The sequence below is a fragment of the Propithecus coquereli genome, unplaced genomic scaffold (genome assembly GCF_000956105.1).
Source record: "Propithecus coquereli isolate 6110/MARCELLA unplaced genomic scaffold, Pcoq_1.0 Scaffold178, whole genome shotgun sequence".
Taxonomy (NCBI): Eukaryota; Metazoa; Chordata; class Mammalia; order Primates; family Indriidae; genus Propithecus; species Propithecus coquereli.
In genome coordinates this window covers 1,812,047-1,829,839 of record NW_012142523.1, presented here as the reverse complement: position 1 = coordinate 1,829,839, position 17,793 = coordinate 1,812,047, and the positions used below count along the sequence as shown (strand labels likewise).

Genomic DNA, 17,793 nt, shown 5'->3' with positions numbered 1-17,793 from the left:
ACAACTAAAAATATATATATATAGAAAAAAATGAGCCGGGCATGGTGGCACATGCCTATAGTCCCAGCTACCCAAGAGGCTTGAGGCAGAAGGATTGCTTGAGCCCAGGAGTGTGAGGTTGCTGTGAGCTAGGCTGACACCACGGCACTCACTCTAGCCTGGGCAACAAAGCGAGACTCTGTCTCAAAAAAAAAAAAAAAGACAGGATATGGGACTATCTCAAGATCTCAGAGTAGGGAAAGCTAAACAAAACACACCAGAAGCACAAATCACAGGAACAGATTGATGAATTTAGCTACATTAAAATTAAGACCTTCAGTAGATCAAAAATAAAATAGGCTGGATGTGGTGGCTCGCTCCTGTAATCCCAGTGCTTTGGGAGGCTGAGGCGGGAGGATCACTTGAGGCCCGAAGTAGGAGACCAGCCCAGGCAACATAAAAAGACCATGTTGCTGCAAAAAGTATAAAAATTAGTTGGACGTGGTGATACACACCTGTAGTCCTAGCTACTTGGGAAGATCCCTTGAGCCCAGGAGTTTGGGGTTGTAGTGAGCTATGATTGCTCCACTGTAATCCAGCCTGAATGACAGAGTGAGACCCTGTCTCAAAAAAAAGGGCAAAATAAAGTAAAAAGACAAACCACAAATTGGGAGAAGATATTTATAACGTGTAAATGGCAAAGGATTAATGTACAGTATTATATTTCAAAAACTATAGAATCAGTTGTTAAAAAAAAAAAGTAAGTCAATCCAGTAGGAAAAGACTTCCCTAGGCATTTCACAGAAGAAACCTGAATGACCAATAAGCATATGGAAAGATACTTAACCTCCTTGGTTATTATTCAAAGAAATAGATTAAAACCACAGTGAGAAACCATTCTATGCTCACCAAATTGGCAAAAAATAAAAATAATGACAAAATCAAGTAATAAAGTTGATAAAAGCCACTTTGGAAAGTACTTTGGCATTATCCACTTAAGTTCAAGATGCAAATCCCCCATGATCCGGGAATTCTACCCCTGGCATATATAAAGAAACTTGCACATGTATACCGAGATACATGAGGATATTTATAACATATTGCTTAGAGATACAAGGATAATAAAAAACTGGAAGAAACACAGAAGTTGAGGATAGTGGTTACTCTGAAGGAAGAGGAAAACAGACAGAATTATGAAGGGGTGCTCAGGAGCTTCAGAAATACTACAATTGTTGGGTCCTTTTTCTTAAACTGCATAATGGGTACACTGTTCTTTGTATTGTTCATTATTTCTTGCATGTATTTAAGTTTTTAGAGAAAAAAAGGCATGGAAAATAGATTGACAAATTCTGATACTTGTTGAATAGGTGTTCTAGGTTTAAGACATGGGAGGGGAATGGCAGGGAAGCAGTATTTCAAGAGATAATAGCAGAACATTTTCCAGAAATGAAGAAAAAGATTAATTAAAGCCATCTTTTAAAAGGAAAAACATAAAAATAAAGTAATATTTTGGATAGGGAGATAGATCTCTCACATTTTAGAATCTGCCAGGTAAGTGTTCTCTTTGAATGTTCTAAGATTAGGGGAGTCAATTAATGTGCATTAGGATTGCCCTGGGAAACTGAGGCCGAGGCCCCAGTTTATAACTGTCCCTCTTCCTTCCCTCCTTAGAGAATACACACTAGATGTGTACAGACTCTCCTCGGTGGTCACACAACACGATGCCAAGAAAGCTGGAGCTGAGGTTGTAAAGCAGGTGGAGCACCCTTTGCTGAGTGGTCTGTTGTACCCTGGACTACAGGTACTTAAGAGCGATGGAGTGGCCCCAGTTGTCTTTTCTGCTGTGTTTCTAGCTACAGGCATATCTCATTTTATTGTACTTCTCAGATAACCCATTTTCTACAAATTGAAAGTTTCTGGCAACCCTGTGTCAAGCAAGTCTATAAGCACCATTTTTCCAACAGCATGCGCTCAATTCATGTCTGTGTCGCATTTTGGCAATTTTTACAATCTTTCAAACTTTTTCATTATTCTATCTGTTATGGTGATGTGTGATCAGTCATCTTTGTTGTTACTGTTGTAGTTGTTTTGGGGCACTGTGGCCACATAAGATGGGGAATTTAATAGATAAATGTTACGTGTGTTCTGACTGCTCTACTGACCACCGATTCCCCATCTCTCTCCCTCTCCTTGGCTTCCCTATTTTCTGAGACAATACAGTATCGAAATCACACCAATCGATAACCCTACAGTGGCCTCTTAAGTGTTCAAGTGAAAGAAAAGGTAGAAATGATTAAGCTTAGTGAGGAAGGCATGTTGAAAGCTGACATGGGCTGAAAGCGAGGCCTCTTGCACCAAATGGCCAAGTTGTATATACAAAGGACAAGTTCTTGAAGGAAGTTAAAAGTGCCACTGCAGTGAAGACACAAATGATAAGAAAGTGAAACAGCCTTATTGCTGATATGGAGAAAGTGTTAGGGGTCTGGATAGAAGATCAAACCAGTCACAACATTCTCTTAAGCTAAAGCCTAATCCAGAGAAAGGCCCTAACTCTTCAGTCCTGTGGAGACTGAGAGAGGAGAGAAACTGGAGAAAAGAAGTATGAAACTAGCAGGGATTAGCTCATGAGATTTAAGGAAAGAAGCCACCTCCATAACGTAAAAGTACAAGGTGAAGCAGCAAGTGCTCATGTAGAAGCTGCAGCAAGTTACCCAGAAGATCTAGCTAAGCTCATTGATGGAAGGTGGCTACACTAAACAACACATGTTCTTTTTTAAGAGACAGGTTTTTACTCTGTCGTCCAGGCTGGAGTGCAGTGGTGCAATTATGGTTCACTGTAGCCTTGAACTCCTAGGTTCAAGCAATCCTCCCATCTCAGCCTCTTATGTAGCTATGACTATAGGTGTAAGCCACCATACCTGGCTAATTTTTTTTTTTTTTTTCATTTTTTTGTAGAAACAAGGTCTCACTATGTTGCCCAGGCTGATCTCAAACTCTGGGCCTCAAGCGACCCTCCGGTGATAGCCTCCCAAAGTGCTAGGATTACAGGCATAGCCACTGCGCTTGGCCTAAAACAACAGATTTTCAATGTAGATGAAATAGCCTTCTGTTGGAAGAAGATGCCATCTAAGACTTTCATAGCTAGAGAGGAGAAGTCAATGCCTGGCTTCAAAACTTCAAAGGACAGGCTGACTCTCTTGTTAGGGGCTAATGCGAGTCCTGACTTTAAGTTGAAGCTAATGGTCATTTAGCATTCCAAAAATACTAGAGCCCTTAAGAAATATGCTAACTCTACTGTGCCTGTGTTCTATAAATGAAACAACAAAACCTGAATTACCCCACATCTGTTTACAGCATGATTTACTGAATATTTTAAACCCACTGTTGAGACCTACGACTCAGAAAAAACGATTTCTTTCAAAATATTACTGCTTATCGGCAATGCACCTAGTCACCCAAGAACTCTGATGGAGATGTACAAGGAAGTTAATGTTTTCATGTGTGCTAACACAACATTGATTCTACAGCCCATAGATCAAAGAGTAATTTCAACTTTCAAGTTTTATTATTTAATTAATACATTTCCTAAGGTTATAGCTGCCATAAATAGTGATTCCTCTGATGGATCTGGGCGAAGTAAATTGAAAACCTTCTGGAAGGATTTAACATTCTAGATGACATTAAGAACATTCCTGATTCATGGGAGGAGGTGAAAACATCAGCATTAGCAAGAGTTTGGAAGAAGTTGATTCCAGCCCTCATGGGTGACTTTGAGGGGTTCAAGACTTCAGTGAAGGAAGTCACTGCAGATGTGGTAGAAATAGCAAGAGAACTAAAATTAGAAGTGGCACCTGAAGATGTGACTGAATTGCTGTAATCTCGTGATAAAACATGAGCAGGAGCGAGCCACAGTGGTTCACACCTGTAATCGCAACAACTTGGGAGTCTGAGGTAGGAGGATCACTTAAGGACAGATGTTCGAGACCAGCCTGACATAGCAAGACCCTGTCTATGAAAAAATGAAAAAAATTGTCCTGGGGTGGTGGCAAGCACCTGTAGTCCCGGCTACTGAGGAGGCTGAAGCGGGAGGATCACTTCAGCCCAGGAGTTCGAGGCTGCAGAGCTGTGATCATGCCATTGTACTCCAGGCTGGGTGACAGAGTGAGACCCCATCTCCAAAAAAATTTTTTTAAACTTGAACAGATAAAGAGTTGCTTCTTAAGGATGAGCAGAGAAACTGGTTTCTTGAGATGGAGTCTACTCCTGGTGATAATACTGTGAACATTGTTGAAATGACAACCAAGAATTTACAGTATTACTAGTGGCAAGGTTTGAGAGGATTGACTCTTAATTTTGAAAGAAGTTCTACTGTGGGTAAAATACTATCAGACAGCATCGCATGCTACACAGAAATCTTTCGTGAAAGGAAGAGTCAAATCAGTGTGGCAAACTTCATCATTGTCTTATTTTAAGAAACTGCCACATCTACCCAACCTTCACACCCCACCCTGATCCATCAGCAGCCATCAACATCAAGGCAAGACTCTCCTCCAGCAAAAAGATAGGACTTGCTGAAGGTTCAGATGATTGTTAGCTTTTTTTTTTCTTTTTTTGAGTCTTGCTCTATTGCCCGGGCTAGAGTGCGGTGGTGTCATCATAGCTCACTGCAACCTCAAACTCCTGGGCTCAAGCGATCCTCTTATCTTAGCCTCCCAAGTAGCTGCGACTATAGGTGGGTGCTACCACGCCCAGCTAATTTTTTTATTTTTTGTAGAAACAGAATCTCGCTATATTGCTCACGCTGTTCTCAAACTCCTGGCCTCAAGTGACCCTCCTGCTTCAGTCTCCCAAAGTGCTAGGATTATAAGTGTGAGCCACCATACCCAGCCCATAATCTTTTAATTAAAGAATATGAAGTTCAGAATGATGTATGAAAATAAATTTTAAGTATGATCCTATTTTCCATTAAAACAAACACATCGTATTTCTTGTGTGTGTATATTTATATGAGTAAGGAGAAGATAGAAAAATACAAACCAAGCTATGGTTACTTAAGGAAGATAGCATGAGAGATGTAGACACACTTAACATTTTCTTTGTAAGTTTCTGTGATATTTGATATTATAAAGTCTTCTTCTGTTACCTGAAAGAGATCCTTCCCAGGGTTAAACCTAAAGACATTCTAATGTCCAATATAGTAGCCTCTAGTCTTAGTCATATGTGGCTATTAAAAGTAATTAAAATTAAAATTTTTGTTTTTCAGTTACGAGTCACATTGGCTATTTTTTTTTTTTTTTCGAGACAGAGTCTCATTCTGTTGCCTGGGCTAGAGTGCCGTGGCGTCAGCCTAGCTCACAGCAACCTCAAACTCCCAGGCTCAAGGAATCCTCCTGCCTCAGCCTCCCAAGTAGCTGGGACTACAGGTGCATGCCACCACGCCCGGCTAATTTTTTCTATTTTTAGTAGAGACGGGGTCTCACTCTTGCTCAGGCTGGTCTCGAACGCCCGAGCTCAAGCGATCCTGCCACCTCGGCCTCCCAGAGTGCTAGGATTACAGGCGTGAACCACCATGCCTGGCCCACATTGGCTACTTCTTTTTTTTGAGACAGGTTCTCACTCTGTTGCCCTGGCTGGGGTGCAGTGGCACGATCACAGTTCACTGCAGCCTCAAACTCCTGGGCTCAAGTGATCTTCCCACTTTGGCCTCCCAAAGCGCTAGGATTACAGGCATGAGCCATTGCACCTAGCCTGCACTGGCTATGTTTCAAGTTCTCAATTGGTCACTACGTTGGACAGCACAGACATAGAACATATTCATCACCACAGAAGGATGGATAATGCTGTTCTGGATTGTTCCTGCTTGCTCAACCTTCTCTTCCTCTACCTATCCTTCCTCTTCCCCCAGCCAATTATGCACTAAATGTTATCAGTTCTAATTCTTAAAAATCTCCTAAATTTATTCTTGTTTTGCATCCTTACTGCTTTTGGTTCATCATCACTTCTCACCCAGATTCTCTCAACAGCCTTCTGGCTCTTTTCTTTGTGTCCAACTCACAGGCCTCCAGTCCATGCCCTGCCCTGTTACTAGTGTGATCTTTCTACAGTGCTTGTCATATTTCTCCCCTCCTTAAAACCATTCACTGACCAGAATAACTCTAAGCCCCCTAGCATGGCATTTTATACTTTTCTTACCTATTATACTTTTCTAACCTCATCGCTGTTTCCCACATTCCTTGAAGTTTGTGCTTTTGCAGACTGAATCACTCATAATTTCCCTAAGCACTTCACACCTCTATGCCTTCTCACATTTTTTTCTCTGCACAGTGAAAAACATCTATATGTTCTTTAAAACCAAGCACAGCCCACAGTCTGATTCTAGGAAGCCTTCCGCACACCCATCCTATTAAGTAGAGGTAATTTCTTCCTTGTGTTAGTGCTGTTCCTTATAAGAACATCTAGGTTAGCCCTTAGCACTGTATTGAAATGATTTGTATTGAAATGACCCCAACTGGATAATTAGGCTTCTTGAAGGGAGAGTCTAGATCTGATTTATCTTGGCATTCACAAAGCTGGCACCAGGCCTGCCATGTCAGAAGTGACAGTCACTGTTTACTAGTTCAGTCTTACCTTTTTTCTGAGCTCTCACAGGACTTAATTCTTTATGCTACTTGACAATTGTCACAGGCTGCCTTATTCAGTAGGGTACCTTTGACATGACAATGGTTTGTCTTCTCTCCCTCCCTACTGGATTATGAGCACTACGAGGGTAGAGACAGCTCTTCTTATTTTTTATTCATGTGGAATAATGTTCACTGCAGGCAGTCAGCAACTGTTTATACAACTCTTGAGGCCAATAGGGAGGCTAAAAGCTGTTTGTTTTCTCCCTGGTTCTACTTACTGAAAAATCTAGTGATTTTCAGAAGTTATTGATTTCTCAGACCCATATAGAAGAAGTGCGGTAGGTATTTATGCTCCTGTGTTTCTTCCCACAGGCTTTGGATGAAGAGTATCTAAAAGTAGATGCCCAATTTGGAGGTGTTGATCAGAGAAAGATTTTCACATTTGCAGAGAAGGTGAGTGTCCTCTCTCCTGTCTTTTTATTTGGGCTTCAGAGGTATGCAACTGAAATTCATTGAACTATGACGGGCCAGTCCCACTAGTCATAATCATACTGTATGGTAGGTATTATTCTCCCTTTTTTGCAGATGAGAAAAATGAGGGTAGAAGAATAAGAAGGTTGTTCAATATCACACAGTTAATAACTGAGTAGGAATTAGAATCCAGATCTATCTGACTCAAAAGTCCATGCTATTCGCTGCCACCGGGAAACTGCCCCAGGACCTGTTGGATTCGCTTCCTTCCTAATAGCTCAGTTTCCAGGGAGATACACTGCTAGTCAGAACCACTGTTCTTTTCAAGAACATTTGGTCCACTTTAACCTGCATGTTATGTAAACTGCTCATCTCTGAGATGAGGCTTATTAGGATTTAGGAGGATATCAGCACAAAACCATAATAGTTCTTTTCTGGGAAAGAACTTGAGTTAAGTTGAAAACAGCTACCAAGAAGTATGTGGTTTGTTCTGTTTTGTTTTAGCCATCTCTAGATTGAGAGGAAGTGTGTGGTATTTTTGAAAGTTTCTCAAAAACCTCATATTGGCAAAGAGGTAGAGAAAACACTGCTTGTGGAAATGCAAATTCTTGGAGGATGATTTGACAGCCCTAAAATCTTTCTACTCTTTGACCTAATAATTGTATTTCTAGACATTTGTCCTAAGGAAATAATAAGTACAACTAGAGTTATGTATAAGGTACTTATCACATTATCAATTTAAAGCAAAAATCTGGAAATAAACATATTCAGTGGCAAGGAATTGGTTAAATGCATTATGATAAGCCTCACGATGGAATGTTATATTAGGTTATTAAGTATGAAATGTCTGATTTCCTTAAGTACAAAGTTTGACAGTTAATGTCTCTGACATTTCACTTTGACGCTTCTTATTTTTATTGTGAAGGTATTATACATCCTCAGTCTTTCAAATGCGCGTTTTGGCTTGTGATTATCTTTCAAATTGTTTTTTAGGGCAATTTTTGTGAAACCATGGATAAGTAAAAAAGTTGTGTTATTTTCAAATATGAGTTCCATTGTGGAACCAATGCAGCGCAGACAGCTCAAAATATCAATGAAGTGTTTGGGAAAGGATGTGGCTAATGAACACACAGGACGTCGATGGTTTGAGAAATTCCGTTCTAGTGATTTTAATCTTGAAGATGAGCCACGTGGGTGACCTGAGACCAAGGTAGATAATGACGAGCTGAAAGCTGTAGTGGAAGCGAATCCATCTCAACCTAAGTGTGAATTAGCAGCAAGGTTTGATGTTACCCTTCCAACAATATTAGACTATTTGAAACAAATGGGCAAGGTAAAGAAGCTGGATAGATGGATTCCACATGAATTAAATAAGTGTCAGAAGAGAAATCGTCTCGAAGCTTGCCTTTCTTCACTGTCATACAGGTGAACCATTTCTACACTGTATTGTTATATGTGATGAAAAATGGATTCTTTTGGACAATTGCAAGCGTTTGGCACAATGGTTGGATAAAGATGAAGTGCCAAAAGACAGTCCAAAACCAAATATTCGTCAAAAAAAGCTAATGGTGTCTGTTTGGTGGTCCAGCGCTGGTATTATCCACTATAGCTTCATGAAACCTGGTCAGTCGATTACAGCGGATGTCTACTGCAACCAGTTGGATGAGGATGCTTGCGATTAAGTAGCCAAGATTGGTCAATAGAGACAGGCCAATCCTCTTGGAAGACAACGCTAAACCACACGTCGCACAAACAACGCTGCTCAAACTACAGAAGCTGGACTTGGAAACCGTCTGTCATCTACTGTATTCACTAGACCTTGCACCAACTGACTACCACTTCTTCCAAGCTTTGGACCACTTCTTGCAAGGAAAAATACTCAATTCTCAACAAGCTGTGTAAAATGCCTTTAACAATTTCATTGCCACTTGCTCTCTAGGTTTCTTCATTGCTGGCATAAACAAGCTACCGTTAAAATGGCAAAACTGTGTCAATAGTTTAGGTACATACTTTGATTAATTGTACTGCTTCTTGTTTGAGATATAATAAACTACACTTTTGATTCGAAATCTGATATTTCATATTTAATGTCCTAATACAATATTAAAATAATAGTTTTTTGATATATTTTATGAATGGGGAATGTTTACAATGTAAATTTTTTGATTAAGTATTTCTTATTCCATATTGTCTACTCTATTAACTTTCTTGTTTGGACCTTCTTTTATTATTCTATCAGGGATTTGGCCCATACCTACCTTGTTTTTGTGTGATTCACAAGCTAAGAATGGTTTTTACATTTTTTTAAGGACTATAAAAAAGGTGGGCCAGGGACAGTGGCTCACGCCTATATTCCTACCACTTTGGGAGGCTGAGATGGGATGATCACTTGAGGCCAGGAGTTCAAGGCCAGCCTAAGCAACATAGCAAAACCCATTTCTACAATAAATAGAAAAATTATCTGGGTGTGGTGGTGAATGCCTATAGTCCCAGCTACTTGGGAGGCTGAGGCAGGAGGATCACTTGAGCCCAGGAGTTTGAGGTTGCTGTGAGCCATGATGACGCCACTGCTCTCTAGCCTGAGCAACAGAGGGATACCTTGTCTCAAAAAAAAAGTGAAGAATATGCAATAGAGACCATATATGACCCACAGAGCCTAAAATTTTTATTATCTGGACCTTTACAGAAAAGTTTTGCCAGCCCCTACTCTAGAGATTACATCATGTATCCTTGAAATTTATTACAGTTTAAGTTAGATATTTTTACCACTTCCCAACAATACAAGAATCTACAATAGTTTTATTCCATTTAACTCCCTCCTGCTCTTTGTGCTATTATTGCCATATATTTTACTTTTTGCATATATTTTAAATCTCAAAGATTTTATAATAATTGGTTTTGTTTGTTTTTGTTTTTGAGACAGAGTTTTGCTCTGTCACCCCAGCTAGAGTGCAGTGGTGTGATCATAGCTCACTGCAACCTCGAACTCCTGGACTCAAGCGATCCTCCTGCCTCAGCCTCCTGAGTAGCTGGGACTACAAGTGCACACCACCATGCCTGGCTAATTTTTCTATTTTTAGTAGAGACAGGGTCTTGCTCTTGCTCAGGCTGGTCTAAAATTCCTGGCCTCAAGTGATCCTCCTACCTTGGCCTCCCAGAGTGCCAGGATTATGGATGTGAGCCACCATGCCTGGCCCCTATTGACTGTTTTCTCTTGACTATCAGTCTTTTTCTTTTCTTTTCTTTTTTATTTCAGTATATTATGGGGGTACAGATGTTTAGGTTACATATGTTGCCCTTGCCCCCCCTTTCTTTTCTTTTTAAATGACGGGGTGTCACCTAGGCTGGAGTGCATTGGCATGATCGTAGCTCACTGCAGCCTTGAACTCCTGGGGTCAAGCCATCCTCCTACCTCAGCTTCCTGAGTAGCTGGGACTACAAGTGTATCAGTCACTTTTTTCTGCTTCCTATTTGTTGTGTCAAAGAGATTATAGATACATTGTAGAGGCTCTGGATTATGTTTACAGAGTGCTGTTTTCTGTAGGCTGCTAAATTACTGACTTATCACCTTCATCTTGTCAGGGGTTGGTTTTAGGTTTCGTTAGAACATATCTCCTTACCCCTACCATGTGGTCCTTATTCCTAGGGTATGGCCTCTCTGGGATCTCAAACCAAAATCTCAGGGTGTTCACAAAGCCCTTTCTACTTTGGCCCTGATCTTCAACTTTCTACCCAGTACTGTGAGGCCTCTGAAATCTCTGCTAAGATCTCCAGCCTCCCAGAGCCTCTTCTCTGCCGGGCTTCCTGGAGTCTCACCACGTGGATGCACAGCTATGAGTCAGCCAAGAAATCTTTGCGGAATTGTGACATAGTTGTTTTGTTTTTTTTTACTGGTGGGGGGACTTCCTTCTGTAGAATCCATCCCAAACCTCAGCCTCCTATAGCCCTGAACTCCACTCTCTGTCTCCTCTGCTTAGTCTGCTGCTGTCTGCTCGGTCCCTTTTTCTCAGCATCTGGTTTGAAAAAAACGCCCTGAGGGAGAAAGTCAGGGTGAGTGTAGGGTCACCTCACTCCCCTTCTCTCAAGATTTGTGGCCCTACACTGGTTGCTATCTGATGCCTGCAAATCTTTGTTTTATGTATTTCCAGCTTTTATAATTGTTTATGGGAGGGTAAGTCCAGTAGCCTCACGATGTAAGACCTCATAGAAAAGCAATAAGAAAAAATACTTTGCTTACATTATGATCACTATTGAAAATTATATATATTCAGAAAGATTGGAAGGAATATATCAAACTGTTAAGTTGCTGGCCAAGTTAGATGAGATTGGTCACTGAGGAGGAATGTATACTAATACCTGCTTTTGTGTGTTTCTTTCTAATCTCTCAGTACCTCCCTGGGCTTGGCTACTCAAAACGGGTCCATCTGATGAATCCTATGGTTCCAGGATTAACTGGCAGCAAAATGAGCTCTTCAGAAGAGGTAAGTTGCCAATTGTGATTTGAGTTTAGAAACCTTCAGCAATAGATGGAGAGATCGAGGATTCAAAAAAGCAGTAACCTGGCTAACTAGAATTCTCAAACATTTGAGTGATAAGGGGCCTTATGTCATTCAATTAATTAAGTGGTTCTTGAGTACTGGAGGACCCAGAATTAGTCCTGATGGGATCCAGTTATAATTTTTAACAGTTTTTACTGCTACTGATAAAACACAAGCAAAAGTAATTTGTTCATAGAACTTTGATAAAAATCAGCCTTATTAATGAGAGGGCCATGGTTGTTCCGCCAATTAGTATTTGATTCTTAGGGTGATATTATGTTTTTGTTTTTGAAATAGGGTCTCGCTGTGTTGCCCAGGCTGGAATACAGTGTCACAATCATAGCTCACTGTACCCTCCAACTCCTGAGCTCAAGAAATCCTTTTGTTTTAGCCTCCTGAGTAACTGATACTACAGGCACACGCCACCATACCTGGCTAATTTCTTTTTTTTATATATTTTTTTTAAGAAATGTCTTTTTTTTTTTTTTTTTTTCTTTTGAGACAGAGTCTCACTCTGTTACCCGGGCTACCGTGCTGTGGCATCAGCCTAGCTCACAGCAACCTCAAACTCCTGAGCTCAAGTGATCCTTCTGCCTCAGCCTCCCAAGTAGGTGGGACTACAGGCATGTGCCACCATGCCCGGCTAATTTTTTCTATGTATTTTTAGTTGTCCAGATAATTTCTTTCTATTTTTCAGTAGAGACGGGGTCTCACTCTTGTCTCAGGCTGCTCTCGAACTCCTGACCTCAAGCGATCCTCTCGCCTCGGCCTCCCAGAGAGCTAGGATTACAGGCGCAAGTCACCTCACTCAGCCCACAACTGGCTAATTTTTAAAATTTTTTTGTAGAGAGATCTCACAGTGTTGCTCAGGCTGATGTCAAACTCCTGACCTCAAGCCATCCTCCTGCCTTGGCCTCCCAAAGTGCTGAGATTACAGGTGTGAGCCACTGTGCCCAGCCCGTGATGTTTGTTATAACTAATATTATAAATGTGATATCTTTTAACATCTAAGAGTCCTGCTTAGGGAAAGTACCCTTTTGTTCTGATCATTAGAGGCACAGAATGGAGGGATTAGTGGAATCCAAAGATGGGAAAAGTTGAGTTCTGGGTTGCCAAAGATGGCTGATCTTTGGAATCACCTATTTTTATTTTTAAAAAATTAATTAATAAGCATTGATTAGACCTTATCGATAGAGATTCTGATAAAGTAGTTCTGGGAAGAAGTCGGGAATCTGTATTTTCTCTCAAATCCTACTAGGTGATTCTGACTTCAGTCCCATTTGAGCACTCATCTAGTTCTTTAAGTAAGCCTGACTTCTCCAACTTTGATCAGGGATTAGTGAATATATGCATGTATACGATTGTCATTATTTTTAAGAAATATACTCATTCCTTTGCCTCTCACATTAAAATGCTCCATATGTCAATTATTCCTCTGCCTGATGTCATACCCTATTTGGTGACATTCGACATAACTCTAGAAATCAGGCCTTGCAGCAGTTCCCAAACAAGACTGTGCATCAGAATCACCTGTAGAGCTTTTTAAATATACAAATGCCTGGCTCAACCCCAAGAGATTTTGACTCATTTAGGTTGGGGTGGAGCACAGTAATTTGTAGTTTTTAAAAGGACCCCAGGTGATTCATATACAGTCATACGTGGGCTAGAATTTGGTAACCACAGAACTCACATGACCATGAACTCAGTCACTCCAAAATAAGAAACAAAGCCTATTACCTAAAAAGGAAAAGTGGTGATTGCTGTGAAACAAGTATCCTCATACATTGCTGATGGCAATGTCAATTAGTATACCTTTCAGGAAACAATTTGGTACCTAGCAATTTTGGGTAGCTTAAGGAAATAATTCTAAAGATGGCAAAAAAGGAAAAAAAGCCTCTGCAATGATGTTCAATGTAGCATTATATATAATTTGTTTTTAAAAAATGGGATATAATCTAATCGTTTGGAAATTATTAAATTATGTTGCCACTAATAATGGGGACTATAATGTAGCATAAAAATTATAAATGAAGACTAGATCACCACTCAGCAATACTTAAGACAAGATAGAAATTTTTCCTCTAACTACAAATTTATAGCAATTCTGTATGCTATAGGTAAGGCCTGGGAAGAACACAGACAAATTAAAATAGTTTAATTTGTTGGGTGGCAGGATCGTGAGTGGTTCTTTACTCTGATTAATCCTGCTCTTGTTAAGGTAATTTAATGTTTTTTTGTTTGTTTTTTTGTTTGTTTTTTTTTTTTGAGACAGAGTCTTGCTCTGTCACCCGGGCTAGAGTACTGTGGCATCAGCCTAGGTCACAGCAACCTCAAACTCCTGGACTTAAGCGATTGTCTTGCCTCAGCCTCCTAAGTAGCTGGGACTACAGGCACGCACCACCACGCCTCGCTAATTTTTCTATTTTTAGTAGAGATGGGGTCTCACTCTTGCTCAGGCTGGTCTAGAATTCCTGACCTCAAGTTATCCTCCCCGCTCAGCCTCCCAGAGTGCTAGGATAACAGGCATGAGCCACCATGCCCGGCCATGTTAAAATTTGTGTTAAGGGCCGGGCGTGGTGGCTCATACCTGTTATCCTAGCACTCTGGGAGGCTGAGCGGGGAGGATAACTTGAGGTCAGGAGTTCTAGACCAGCCTGAGCAAGAGCGAGACCCTGTCTCTACTAAAAATAGAGAGAAATTAGCTGGACAACTAAAAATATACAGAAAAAATTAGCCGGGCATGGTGGCATATGCCTGTAGTCCCAGCTACTCAGGAGGCTGAGGCAGGAGGATCACTTGAGCCCAGGAGTTTGAGGTTGCTGTGAGCTAGGCTGACGCCACGGCACTCTAGCCCAGGCAACAGAGTGAAACTCTGTCTCAAAAAAAAAAAAAATATTGTGTTAAAAAAAATTTTTTTTAATGTTCTTTTTGTATAGTGGTTAGTAAGAAAAAAGAAAGGAAAAAAATGTTTTTAATATACAGATTAGTTGAGCATATTTATGTTTTCAACCACTAGAGGTCCTCTTCCCTTTCATGACTTCCAGGAATCCAAGATTGATCTCCTTGATCGGAAGGAAGACGTGAAGAAAAAATTGAAGAAGGCATTCTGTGAGCCAGGGAATGTGGAGAACAATGGGGTTCTGTCCTTCATCAAGCATGTCCTCTTTCCCCTCAAGTCTGGTAAGACACTCCCTGGTTTATTCTCAGAGGCCAGGCTAGAATAGCAAACCTCATGCTGTGATCATGCTTCTGATTTGTCACAGACTTTCCTCCAGGGACTGGCTGCCCTGATTCTGTGCTCTGATTTCTCATACATTAATGTATGGATGAGGTTGGGATATCATGTAATTGTCCATGTGTTCGTTACCAGGCTCGGTTCTGTGGGGGCGACAGGATAGGCAAGGGTGTTAGAAATGAGGGCAGGGGCAAGACATGTTGAACTAGAGGAATACAAAAAAATACGTAAGCCATGATCTTTCCCCTTAAGGAGCTGGGATGCTAGCTGGGTATGCAGTATTGCCACTTAACCAATTTTTAAGGACAATAAAATGTCATATAATAAAGTTCAAAATATATGGCAAAAATTACTTATGCATTTGGGTTAGGAATGCTGACTCTGCCATTGTCGATGAGTGTGTCGGCATGGTTCCTTTTTCTTACAGAGTTTGTAATCCTTCGAGATGAGAAATGGGGAGGAAACAAAACCTACACAGCTTACATGGACCTGGAAAAGGACTTTGCTGATGAGGTAATACTAGAGGAAAACCAATCCTCGCTGAATTCTGACAAACCTCTCCATCTTGGCCTAGCCAGGTTTGTAGTTATGTGGCATAGGGCTGTCTTTGTGCCCTCCAGCGCTATATATTTTGTTAATAGCATAGATGAGGATTCTGGTGGTTTATATACACAGAGCTAATATATTGATGACCTAATCACTCTCCAAAAGACTTAACACTTAAGAATAAAGGGCCACACCCAACAAGATGAAATATTTCAGGGACAAGTTCAAAACCAGGGTTCAAAAAAGAGAGACAACTACAAAAGGACATAATAGAGGCTATTATTCATTTCAACAAACACTTTAACAAAAGATATACCAGGTGCCTGTGTGTTGGGCACCATGCTAAAGACTGGTACTACAGAGAGGGTTAAATCCTCACGAAGCTCAGTCCAGCAGGAGAGCAGACGTACAAGCCTATCACTGACTGTGTTACTGAACAATGAATATATACATAGAGAGAAAGAGAACAGAAATAAAATAGGAAGTGATTAACTAGCTCTCTAGAAAAGTTTGTGGAGAGGACAGCATCGAGCACTGTTTTGCTTGAGGAATCGGAGTTCACGAGGAAATCTGTGAGGGAATAAATTGTGCAAAGACATAGTAAGAAGGCCGGGCACGGTGGCTCACGCCTGTAATCCTAGCACTCTGGGAGGCCGAGGCGGGCGAATTGTTTGAGCTCGGGAGTTCGAGACCAGCCTGAGCAAGAGCGAGACCCCGTCTCTACTAAAAAATAGAAAGAAATTATCTGGACAACTAAAAATATATAGAAAAAATTAGCCGGGCATGGTGGCATATGCCTGTAGTCCCAGCTACTCAGGAGGCTGAGGCAGTAGGATCGCTTGAGCTCCGGAGTTTGAGGTTGCTGTGAGCTCGGCTGACGCCACGGCACTCACTCTAGCCAGGGCAACAGAGTGAGACTCTGTCTCAAAAAAAAAAGACATAGTAAGAAGAAGTAGCATGGTATATGAGGACTCACAAGTCATTTGGTCTGACTAGAGTCTAAAAAGTGAGACAGGGCATTGTGGGAAAGACAGGCAAGGCCAGGTCACAAAGGAAAGATGTGATAGTATATATATGGAATGAAATGGGAGGTTCTGATTGACTCTGAATTCAGGTTGAATCAACTTGATGGGGCTCTTAGAAATACTGGCCAGGTATAGTGGCTCATGCCTGTAATCCTAGTACTTTGGGAGGCCGAGGTGGGAGGATTGCTTGAGGCCATGAGTTCTAGATTAGCCTGGGCAACATAGCAAGACCCTATCTCCACAAAAAAATAAGAAAAATGAGCTAGGTGTGGTAGCATGAGCCTGTAGTCCTAGCTACAGTACTAGCTCTCAGGAGGCTGAAGTGGGACAATTGCTTGAGCCCAGGAGTTTGAGGCTACAATGAGCTATGATTGCACCACTGCACTCTAGCCAGGATGACACAGTGAGACCCTGTCTCAATAAAAAAGAAATATTAATGAAATCTTGGGTTTAGTCATCAGACATGTAGAGTGCAGAATCGGGGAGGTGATGGTTCACTTTGTTCTTTCCTGTACTGGGGTTGTGCATTCAGCCTTAGACTTGAACTTTAAGAGGTTTATTTGACAACCTGGGGCATGTTGGAAAATGAGGGATGTCATGACAGGAGCAGACTCCAAACCATGTCAAAAGTTACAGTTGAAAGAATGGGGGCTGTTTAGCTGGGGAGCAAATATGTGTTCAGTTGTCCTCAGATATGAGGAGGACTTTTCATGGGGAACCGATCAGGTTTCTTCTCTTGGCACCAGAGGTCTAAAGCAGGACTACGGGTGGGGACCCCAGGGAGGCATGTTTAGGTTCGCCATTAGAAAGACCTTTTTTTGGTTTCTCACCAGAGTATTTATTTATCTATTTTATAATTTTTATTTCAAAATATTAAGGGAGTATAAGTGTTTTTGTTACATAGATTAATTGTATAATGCTAAAATCAGGGCTTTCAGTGTGCCCATCACCAGAATAGTACACACTGTACCCTAGAAAGACCTTTCTAGTGACCTCAGTTGTTTGGCTGTGGACAGGGCTGCCTCACGTAACCTGCATCACCCATCACTGGAGCTGTTCAGGCAGAGGCTAGAGGAGCATTTGGAGGCGATGGCATATGCAGTCTGAGTGTCAAATAGAGGAAAAGACTCAGTGACCTCCGAGTTCTGAAGGCACTTAAGGGCCATTTTTGGACGTTTTACAGCCGTTGCTCAGAAACCTCCCTGCCGTCTGAGGCGGGGTACAGAATCCACGCTGCACTTCTCAACCCCACACACAGTGGGAATAATGAAAAGGAATAGATGAGAAAAGGTCTACACCCGCGTTATCCAACAGTACTTTCTGTGGCGATAGATATGTTCTATCTGTACTGCCTGATACAGAAGCCACTGGCCACAGGT

General features: G+C 41.2%; 1 protein-coding gene across 1 annotated transcript in view; it reads left to right on the top strand.

Annotated features, from left to right (window-relative positions):
* Positions 1 to 17,793, top strand: part of YARS (tyrosyl-tRNA synthetase) — a 32,988-nt gene that overhangs the window by 9,437 nt on the left and 5,758 nt on the right. The window contains exons 4-8 of the mRNA XM_012642275.1: positions 1,651 to 1,780; positions 6,972 to 7,052; positions 11,459 to 11,551; positions 14,653 to 14,788; positions 15,271 to 15,356. Coding sequence (XP_012497729.1) covers positions 1,651 to 1,780; positions 6,972 to 7,052; positions 11,459 to 11,551; positions 14,653 to 14,788; positions 15,271 to 15,356 — 526 coding nt within the window. The remainder of the gene's footprint in view (positions 1 to 1,650; positions 1,781 to 6,971; positions 7,053 to 11,458; positions 11,552 to 14,652; positions 14,789 to 15,270; positions 15,357 to 17,793) is intronic.